This window comes from Podarcis erhardii (genome assembly GCF_964252035.2).
Source record: "Podarcis erhardii genome assembly, chromosome: 15".
NCBI classification, from domain to species: domain Eukaryota; kingdom Metazoa; phylum Chordata; class Lepidosauria; order Squamata; family Lacertidae; genus Podarcis; species Podarcis erhardii.
The window spans coordinates 26,140,466-26,150,784 of NC_138505.1; the positions used below are offsets into that span (position 1 = coordinate 26,140,466).

The 10,319-nt window shown below is 49.3% G+C and overlaps 1 protein-coding gene across 1 annotated transcript; it reads left to right on the forward strand.

The window, feature by feature from the left end:
* The first annotated feature begins 4,777 nt into the window (after positions 1-4,777).
* DGCR6 (DiGeorge syndrome critical region gene 6) lies at positions 4,778-9,480 on the forward strand. Its single transcript, XM_081842125.1, has 5 exons — positions 4,778-5,150; positions 7,652-7,812; positions 8,157-8,257; positions 8,546-8,686; positions 9,038-9,480. The coding sequence occupies exons 1-5, from the start codon at positions 4,963-4,965 to the stop codon at positions 9,119-9,121; spliced, it is 675 nt and encodes a 224-aa protein (XP_081698251.1). The 5' UTR covers positions 4,778-4,962; the 3' UTR covers positions 9,122-9,480.
* The last annotated feature ends 839 nt before the right edge of the window (positions 9,481-10,319 follow it).

Genomic DNA, 10,319 nt, shown 5'->3' on the forward strand with positions numbered 1-10,319 from the left:
TCATGTGGCCAGAATGACTAAGCCACTTCTGGCAAACCAGAGCAGCACATGGAAACGTTTACCTTCCCGCCGGAGCGGTACCTATTTATCTACTTGCACTTTGACGTGCTTTAGAACTGCTAGGTTGGCAGGAGCAGGCACCGAGCAACGGGAGCTCACCCCGTCGTGGGGAGTCGAACCGCCGACCTTCTGATCGGCAAGTCCTAGGCTCTGTGGTTTAACCCACAGCGCCACCCGCGTCCCTGGTGATCTTCATACCGGGGATTTAAATAAGACGCAGCACTGAGCACATTTTCTAAAACGCTTCTCCCATTTTGCTAGGCCAAACTGTCTCACCACCACCTCCCTGTCCCGTTCTTCTCTACCATACGAGGAAACCATGAGTTCAGATTTGCGCTAGAAATAAAAGACTCTGACAACTGCTGGAGTTATCCCTTTGAGGCCATTTCCCCAGACAATGGTGGGTGCTGCTTCAGCAAGCATGTATCCTACAGGGAACCCTGCAGCCAAAGGATTGAACGCTCCTGGAGAAGTGATGTAACAGAAAAGGATTGAGGCAAACTGCAATGGCATAAACTTCTCAATGGATTGGGCCCCCAGTTTACAGAACTAATCCTGCCCCTGAGCAGCTCTCACCCCAGCATATCCCAATTGTGCGCCTCCTGGTGCCTGCTCGTCGCAATGCAATCGGAAATGGAAGGGGATCTCTGAACTGGCTGCAAATGTTTTGACGGGGCCCTTTGCTGCAACCTCCACCACCCGTTTTCCCCGCTGCCCAGGCCTGCCAAGAGCACCTCAACAAGGCCTGCGAGAGGCATCAGTGTTACTCTAGCGGTACCCCGCAAGCTCCTTGCCAAATTAAACATCTCTGGGCATCGCTGCGGTTCCCACAAGGAACCCAGCCCTTCCCAGAGACAGGCAGGCAGCCGAGAACTGCACAGAGGCTCTTGCCAGACGAATTAGGAAGACGCCTGGGACCTACATCTGGTAGCTATTGAGTGGGGTTGTGGGGAGAGGAGGGGGAGAAAGGAGTGCAAGGAATTGTGGGAGACTCGATACAGCCGACAGCAGATTTCCCCAACCTGGTGCCCTTTGGTTGTTTGGGGGCATCAGCCTCAGGGGGCACTGGGTTAGGGAAGAGTGGTCTACAAAGTGCAAAGGGAGCCAGAGGGGTGATCTGAGAGCTTTAAGAACATAAGAAGAGGCTGCTGGATCAAGCCAGTGGCCCATTTAGTCCAGCATCCTGTTTTCACAGTGGACCACCACATGCCTGTGGAAAACCCCCAAGCAAGTTTCAAGCGCAAGAGTTCTCTCCCCTCCTGTGATTTCCATCAGCTGGTATTCAGAAGCATTGCTGCCTCTGACCACCAAGACAGGACTCAGCTATACAGCCGCAAATAAGGCATTTTAAGTGTGTGCAACAGTGAGCTATGGCAAATTCAATGTTTTCCCTCCGCCCCCCCCAAAAAAACCTGTTTTTAAAAAAACATTTTTACAGTGTTTTAAAAATGTGTGTAGATTCCACCACAGTCATTGTGGCTAGTAGCCACTGAAAGCCCTCTCCACGAATGTGCAAATCCAATTTTAAAGCCATCATGGAAAGAGTTACTTGGTTAACTATGTGTTGCATGAAGGACTTTTTTTAAAATCTGAATTTTCCAACATTCATTGGATGTCCACCACCTCTAGAGGGAGAGAAACTTTTCTCTATCCACTCTCAAAATGATAGCATGCATCATTTTATAAACTAACATGCCAGCTCTTACCTTTTCAAAAGTTCCAAACGCCACAACTTTTCTTCACCCCCTTGATCATATGGGCTGCCCTTTTTTAAACCGTTTTCCAACTCTACAATATCCTTTGGTGGGTGAGGAGTGGGGGAGGCTTTTCCCTGGAGTCAGGATGACTCCAAAAGGCAACACAAGTGGTGGTTTTGGAGGCAGGAGACTTTGGTGGGCACCAAGGAAGCAGGAGAGCATTAAAAAGGCACAGCCTGTGCTTGCCAGCAGTGGCCCAGGGGATGCCAAAGTAGACACGTGGGCAAAGGTTGCTCATCACCCAGTGGCCTGAGTGATAAATATAGGCTGGTATGAATCAAACCTGAACACAATAGGATGCAGTCCTAACCCCTCTTACCCGAGAGTAGACCCCACTGAATTCAATGGGACTTACTTCTGAGTAGAACTCTGCTCAAATACTCTCTCTGCTTGCCATGATTATTTTTTTAAATGCTACTTCTTATGAGTACATGCTTAGAAATAATTAATTCCTGTATCCTCATGTCACAAAACCCTGCCATTCTACTAAGGGGTGAGAACACTCTGCTCGTGTCCAGAGACACTTAGCCATTATGTACTTATTCTGCATACGCAAAAGGAAGAGAAATTGTTCAGTTTTGGTTTTAGGGGTGACAGCATTCTGCCCATGCTCAAAAGTACATTGTGCTTATTTTGCTTTTGGGGTGGGATGGTGTCAAGGCATTCAGGCCATGCTCAGAAGCATCCAGTCCTTATTCTGCCCAGGCAAAAGGGAGAGAAAACACATCGGGTTGTGCTGGGGGGTGGGTAGGAAGTATAAGGGTGCTGCATCCATGCTCAAAAGCACCCAGCCCTCATTCTGCACACTCAAAAGCTTGAGAAAACACTCAAGGTTCTGCTTTTGGAGGGCGGGATTATAAAGGCACTCTGCCCATGCTCAAAAACACCCAGCCCTCATTCTGCACTTCTAAAACCCAGAGAAAACCCTTCAGGGTCTGCTTGGGGGAGGGGGGGTAGAAGGGCGCTTTGTCTATGCTCAGAAGCACCCAGCCCTCATTATGCACACCCAAAAGCCAGAGAAAACACTTAAGGTTCTGCTGGGGGGGGTAGAAGGCCTCTCTGCCCATGCTCAGAGACACCTAGCCCTCATTCTGCACACCTAAAAGCTTGAGAAAACACTTAAAGGTTCTGCTTTGGGCGAGTAGAAGGGCGCTCTGCCCAGGCTCCAAAACACCCAGCCCTCATTCTGCACTTCTAAAAGCCAGAGAAAACCCTTGCTTGGGGGAAGGGGGGGGTTAGAAGGGCGCTTTGTCTATGCTCAGAAGCACCCAGCCCTCATTATGCACACCCAAAAGCCAGAGAAAACACTTAAGGTTCTGCTGGGGGGGGTAGAAGGCCTCTCTGCCCATGCTCAGAGACACCTAGCCCTCATTCTGCACACCTAAAAGCTTGAGAAAACACTTAAAGGTTCTGCTTTGGGCGAGTAGAAGGGCGCTCTGCCCAGGCTCCAAAACACCCAGCCCTCATTCTGCACTTCTAAAAGCCAGAGAAAACCCTTGCTTGGGGGAAAGGGGGGGGGTTAGAAGGGCGCTTTGTCTATGCTCAGAAGCACCCAGCCCTCATTCTGCACACCCAAAAGCCAGAGAAAACACTTAAGGTTCTGCTTTTGGAGGGCGGGATTATAAAGGCACTCTGCCCATGCTCAAAAACACCCAGCCCTCATTCTGCACTTCTAAAAGCCAGAGAAAACCCTTGCTTGGGGGAAGGGGGGGGTTAGAAGGGCGCTTTGTCTATGCTCAGAAGCACCCAGCCCTCATTATGCACACCCAAAAGCCAGAGAAAACACTCAAGGTTCTGCTTTTGGAGGGCGGGATTATAAAGGCACTCTGCCCATGCTCAAAAACACCCAGCCCTCATTCTGCACTTCTAAAACCCAGAGAAAACCCTTCAGGGTCTGCTTGGGGGAGGGGGGGGGTAGAAGGGCGCTTTGTCTATGCTCAGAAGCACCCAGCCCTCATTATGCACACCCAAAAGCCAGAGAAAACACTTAAGGTTCTGCTGGGGGGGGGGTAGAAGGCCTCTCTGCCCATGCTCAGAGACACCTAGCCCTCATTCTGCACACCTAAAAGCTTGAGAAAACACTTAAAGGTTCTGCTTTGGGCGTGTAGAAGGGCGCTCTGCCCAGGCTCCAAAACACCCAGCCCTCATTCTGCACTTCTAAAAGCCAGAGAAAACCCTTGCTTGGGGGAAGGGGCGGTTAGAAGGGCGCTTTGTCTATGCTCAGAAGCACCCAGCCCTCATTCTGCACACCCAAAAGCCAGAGAAAACACTCAAGGTTCTGCTTTTGGAGGGCGGGATTATAAAGGCACTCTGCCCATGGTCAAAAACACCCAGCCCTCATTCTGCACTTCTAAAAGCCAGAGAAAACCCTTGCTTGGGGGAAGGGGGGGGTTAGAAGGGCGCTTTGTCTATGCTCAGAAGCACCCAGCCCTCATTCTGCACACCCAAAAGCCAGAGAAAACACTTAAGGTTCTGCTTTTGGAGGGCGGGATTATAAAGGCACTCTGCCCATGCTCAAAAACACCCAGCCCTCATTCTGCACTTCTAAAAGCCAGAGAAAACCCTTGCTTGGGGGAAGGGGGGGGTTAGAAGGGCGCTTTGTCTATGCTCAGAAGCACCCAGCCCTCATTCTGCACACCCAAAAGCCAGAGAAAACACTTAAGGTTCTGCTTTTGGAGGGCGGGATTATAAAGGCACTCTGCCCATGCTCAAAAACACCCAGCCCTCATTCTGCACTTCTAAAACCCAGAGAAAACCCTTCAGGGGTCTGCTTGGGGGAGGGGGGGGTAGAAGGGCGCTTTGTCTATGCTCAGAAGCACCCAGCCCTCATTCTGCACACCCAAAAGCCAGAGAAAACACTTAAGGTTCTGCTTTGGGGGGGTAGGATAAGAAGGGCGCTCTGCCCATGCTCAGAGGCACCCAGCCCTCATTCTGTACACCCAAAAGCGAAGCACTTCAGGGCAGGTTCTGCTTCGGCGGAGGAGAGAGGCACAGCCCTCTGCCCACGCCCAGAGGCACGGCAAGCAGGGCACGGCAAGCAGCGCCTGGCTTTTAAGGGCAGGCCCCTCTCGGAGGGAGCGCGCGCGAGGGGCAGGCGCTCGGGGAGGCGGAGTCTGGCGCTTGGGCCTAGCCGCCTCCCTCAGCCATGGCGCGCTTCGGCGCGGGCTTCGCCTACGACGACGACGGGGAAAGCCTGGCCGCCGGAGCTGGAGCAGCCGGAGCCGGAGCCGGGGGACTGGGAGGCTTCGGCGGGGGCGACCGGCTGGCCCGTCAGCAGGAGCGCCACTACCAGCTGCTCTCCGAGCTGCAGGCCCTCGTCAAGGACCTGCCCAGGTGCGGGGAGAAGCAGCGGAGGCCGCCTCGCCTCGGACCCCCGCCGGCTGGGCAGCGCGCAGGGAAGGGCCCGGGCCGGACAGGGGGACGGCTTTCCTTTCTTGGATCCCCACACCTGAGGGGCTTGAGGAAGGAAAAGCCCCCCAATAAAAAAGGGGGAAGAGAGAGGGGGGCAGGATGCTGCTGGAGGATATTGCATCCTATTATTATTATTATTATTATTATTATTATTATTATTATTATTATTTTATCTTCGTCTACCTTTCTGCAGAAACAGGACTGGAGGCAGCCCACAATTTCAATATTTATAATACCGTTACTAATACCAACCGATCCAATAGCGAATTGTATAATGTTGATAAGGTGGGCCACTGCGTGCTAGAATGGATGGTTTGATGGTTTTCTTTAATTCTCCGTTCCAAAATCTTACTAATTTCAATCACATTCCGGTCCTAGTTTATTATTACTTATTTCGCTGCTCTGGTATGCGTCTCCGCCCTTCCGCAGAAACTGCTCGAGGCATCTTGCAATTTTAATGCAAAACTGCAGGTGATAATAATAATGATGATGATGGCAGTGTATTGTGTTTCTGCCTTCAGAAATGGCACTCGAGGCAGCTCACAATTTTAATCTGAAAAACCACAAAGCAGCAGACAGTGGTAGTAACAGTAGTAATAATAATTAATTGCAATGGTTGGTGTCTCGCCTTTCTGCAGAAACCCCCCTCGAGGCAGCTCACCGTTTTCATTTTAAAACCACAAAGCGGCAAGTTGTTGGTAGTGGTGTTTCCACCTTGCTGCAGAAACCGTGTGCAAGGCAGTTCACTGCTTTAATACAAAACCAGCAAATTGTTATTATTAGTGTGGTGTAGTGGTCAGAGTATCAAAATAGGACACGGGAGACCAAATCCCTGCACAAACCTCACAGGGTTGTTGTGGGGATTAACTAGGGAGGAAGCCATCTTGAGCTACTTAGGGAAAAGATGTGGTGTAAATGCTTAATATGCATTTATTACACATATTTAAATAATAATCAAACAATAATTTTGTTGCAGTGTTTTGTGTCTCCACCTTTCTGCAGAAATGATACTCAAGGCAGCTCACAATTCTAACATAAAACCACAAAACTGTTAATTGTTATTATTAGTACTGCTATTACAGTTATTAGCTGCTGGCTACGTAAAAACGCCTCAAAGCAACTTATAACTGAAGTCAGTTCTGCAGAAAAAGGCCCAGCAAAATCATCATAAGGCCATCAGAGGAGGCATTCAGGATTTAACAGGTTTATCATTTATTTCTATATTATAAAAATACTTATTGTGGCAGATTTGTTGTTAAAAAGATCGTGGCTGATGCAGCAACACCCCTATGGGGAAAGGTGGTGATATTTGATGCTTTTTTGTTTAGGCAGGGAAAGCAAATAAGGTGAAGGATAGGCAAAGGTGGATAAATTTATGCATGGGGTGGAGAAATAATTTTTTTCTCCTTTTCTCATGCCACTAGAGAACCTAAAAACTCAAAAGCCTCAAATATTGCATAGGGGAGCAAAAAAAATTCTGATGTTTCCGCTGGAGCTGCTTATGCTGCTAAAAAGGCAAGTTGCTTTCAGTTTCTAAATTGAAAAGAGACAAGAACCCTTTACTTCCTCTTTAGCATATTTTCATCATAATCTCAAGGACTACCTAAAAGAGCATGCTGGCTATGAAAATAGTTATGAACTATTGTTGAGGCAGGCCATTCCATCTGGACATTAGGGACGGGTGGTGCTGTGGTCTAAACCACTGAGCCTCTTGGGCTTGCAGATCAGAAGGTCGGCGGTTCGAATCCCCATGACGGGGTGAGCTCCTGACGCTCTGTCCCAGCTCCTGCCAACCTAGCAGTTTGAAAGCACGCCAGTGCAAGTAGATAAATAGGTACCGCTGCGGCGGGAAGGTAAACGGATTTTCCGTGTGCTCTGGCTTCCACCACAGTGTCCTGTTGTGTCAGAAGCGGTTTAGTCATGCTGGCCATCAGACCCGGAAAGCTGTCTGTAGACAAATGCCAGCTCCCTTGGCCTGAAAGCAAGATGAGCGGCACAACCCCATAGTCAAGTTTGATTGGACTTAACCATCCAGGGGTCCTTTAACCTTTACCATCTTGAAAAATGGGGGGCTTTGCCCCAGTGCCCCCACCAACCTTGGTCTGCCCTCAGCCAGCCATAATCGGCCAGCCTTCTTACTTAACAACCAGCCCTGCCTCCTTCATGAACTGTTGACTTTGCCTTTCATTGGCTCTGGCGCCACCTACTGTTGGGCTCCCTGCTTTTGGCCCTACCAGTCCCAGTGGACACAAGCCACCCTTATATTGAGGCATCTTTACTCCTAAACCAGAGTCAACAGATGTGATGGGAGTTGGAGCTCAGCAACCTCTGGAGGACCACAAATTTCCCATCATGACACCAACTTCTGAGTGGCACAGGGGTGCCCGATGTTCCCTTGACTCTGTGCTGTGCTTTCTTGGCAGTTCTTCCCAGCAGAGGCTGTCATATACCATCCTCAATGACCTGGCCATGGCACTTATTGATGGGACGGTCTTTGAGATCGTCCAGGGCCTGCTCGACATCCAGCACCTGATGGAAAGAAACCTCTACAACCAGCGGCTCAAGCTCCACAACGAACACCGAGGTAAGACGGGCTCAATCCCTTGTAGGAATTGGCCAGGCCTTCATCAAACAGCCTCTCTCAATCGCCAGTCAGGGGTGGTTAAAATACAGAAAGCGATTTTCTCCTCATCCTCTGAATGAGTGAGACAAGGGCTGTCTTCCAGCTGATGAGTACAGGATCAGGAAGTGGCTGTTCCAAATTATTGTGCACGACTAGAGAGGCACATATGTGCTCCCACACGACACACATTGCAGAAGAGAAAAATGGAGCGGGGGGAAGCGGGCTGGTCTTTAGGAGCTTGGAGCAGAGCCTTTCTGCATCCCCCACAATACAAAAACATGTTTTGCTGCTTGTTCCTTCCGCAGTTCTCAAGCAGGAGATGCTGTATAAGCACAAAGAAGCCCAGCAAGGCTGCAAGCCTCACAACCTGCCTCTTCTCAAAGCAGCTCAGCAGAGGGAGCTGGAGGTAAGGCCTTCATGTTCTTGAGAGAGGCCTTCATGTTCTTGCCTCTCGTGCTTGTGCAGTGATTAGCTAGCAGCCGCTTTGGGGCATTTCCCTCCCTCTGTAGTACACAGCTTGGCTCGTTGGCAAGGGAAGCCCATTGTGACCACGATGGGGGGCAGTCCTTCACTGCGAGCTGTGTTGAACTGGCTGGTGTTTCCCCCTCTCATTTGATTCTGAGATTTCTCTTTTTCTCAGCCGGGATTTCTGTGCTTTATACCCCACCCCCATTTCCATCCACCTTTAACTCAGGCCCTGGAGCAGCGGATTCATGATGAGCAGCAGATGATGGATGAGAAGATTGTCCTGGAACTGGATCAGAAAGTTGTTGACCAGCAGAACACGCTGGAGAAAGCTGGCGTCTCTGGCTTTTATATCACGACAAACCCGCAGGTCTGTGTGTAGAACGGGGTGGGTTTTTCCACAGATGTTGCCCCATACCTGTGTAATCCAAGGATATCGCTGCCTTGCAAATAAATCCATGGCCTACATGTTTATGTTAGTTATTTGAGCCCTCAAAGTAGGGGGTGGGACACCTTCCTGGTTGTCTAGAGGTGATTCCACAAGCGACTAGCCAAGCAGCTACGTAGGAGAGAGGCTGCATTAAGGCTTGGTGCATTTTGGCTGCTTCCCAACCCAACAGATAACTTCATATTGCACCCTAATATTGACCATTTGGGGGTGGGTGGAAGAAAAGGACTCTTTGTGGTGTAAAAAAACCAACCAATTGCTTTCTGTTTACAGGAGCTGACTCTCCAGATGAATCTGCTGGAGCTGATTCGAAAACTGCAGCAAAAGGAATCGAAATCTCGAAAGTCTTTCTCCTGAGCAAAGGACAGAAGGGCACAATAACTGCTCTTCTCCCCTCTCCCTCTTTTCTAGCCACGATCCTCTGTGGGAGTGGTGCTGAACGAGATTACTCAGTGTTTTTATATAGATACATAAAGGCTGGCACAGCCAGTTCCCTTGCCAGACCTCAGAAGAAAAGAGGCTCAGTGGGGTGGGGGAGGAGAGTTGCCCCCTTTTTTCAGTGTGGGTGGAAGCAGGGTTGCTGCTGCCTTAACAGCCAAGGAAGCCCCAAAGTTCGGTTTGACTCTGTGTTTTTGTTTGTTTGTTTTTTGTTTGTTTGTTTGTTATCTATCTTGTTTTTTAAAAATATATATATATGCACACACGACACACACATATAGCTGTTGTGGATTCTCCGTTTATCTCAAGGTTGATGTTTTGCAATGGTGACCAAGGAATTCTGAGCTCGAAAGAAGGCAGTAAGCAGCATTAGTTTAGGGGTTTGGGGGTGATGACGGGGTGGGGATACTGGACCTGTGGTTCAAAGTGCTTACCAGGGGGTTAATAGTCTGGCTCGGTGAAGGCCATCAAGTGTCCACTCCCTCAGCAAGGCTACCTCTCTTTATTGCAACAGTGGATTTTTATTTTTGAGATTCTTGAAGACAATGGGTTGGTGTGTCCACCCTGAAGGGGGGCTGTCTGTGCTGCCAGTTGAAGTCAGCTTTGCAGGATAATTTCTGAATGTTTGATAGGGCACTGCTGGAGCAGGGTTTCTTTGACCATCTCGCCAGGGAAGACATTCTACAAATTGGGAACCACCACTGAGAAGGCCCTGTCAGTACCAGCCAGAAAGCACCAACAGCTGGGCATCCCCTGCTGGTCATCAACCAGAGATGGCTGATATTGAGGGAAATGCTTTTTGACTTTGACTGGAGGAGTGTTGTATCTTAAATGGAGAAATCAGCTCAGCCAAGTCCATTCTGCTATTAGTTTGGGAGTTTTCAGGACCTCTGTTGAGAATTGTAGATGTTATAAAGATTTCCGTAGTAAACATTTTTTTAGCCAAAGCTCAGGTTGGTAATAATAATAATAATTTATTTTTTATATCCTGCCCATCTGGCTGGGTTTCCCCAGCCACTCTGGGCAGCTCCCAACAGAATATTAAAAAAACAATCAAACATCAAACATTAAAAACTTCCCTAAACAGGGCTGCCTTCAGATATCTTCTAAAAGTCAG

What these genes read in the sequence shown, in the direction of transcription:
- DGCR6 (XM_081842125.1), top strand. Translation starts at nt 4,963, where the DNA reads ATGGCGCGCTTCGGCGCGGGCTTCGCCTACGACGACGACGGGGAAAGC. An exon ending in GCTCCACAACGAACACCGAG is followed by an intron (nt 7,813 to 8,156) that starts GTAAGACGGGCT and finishes TTCCTTCCGCAG; the next exon opens with TTCTCAAGCAGGAGATGCTG. An exon ending in CTCAGCAGAGGGAGCTGGAG is followed by an intron (nt 8,258 to 8,545) that starts GTAAGGCCTTCA and finishes CCTTTAACTCAG; the next exon opens with GCCCTGGAGCAGCGGATTCA.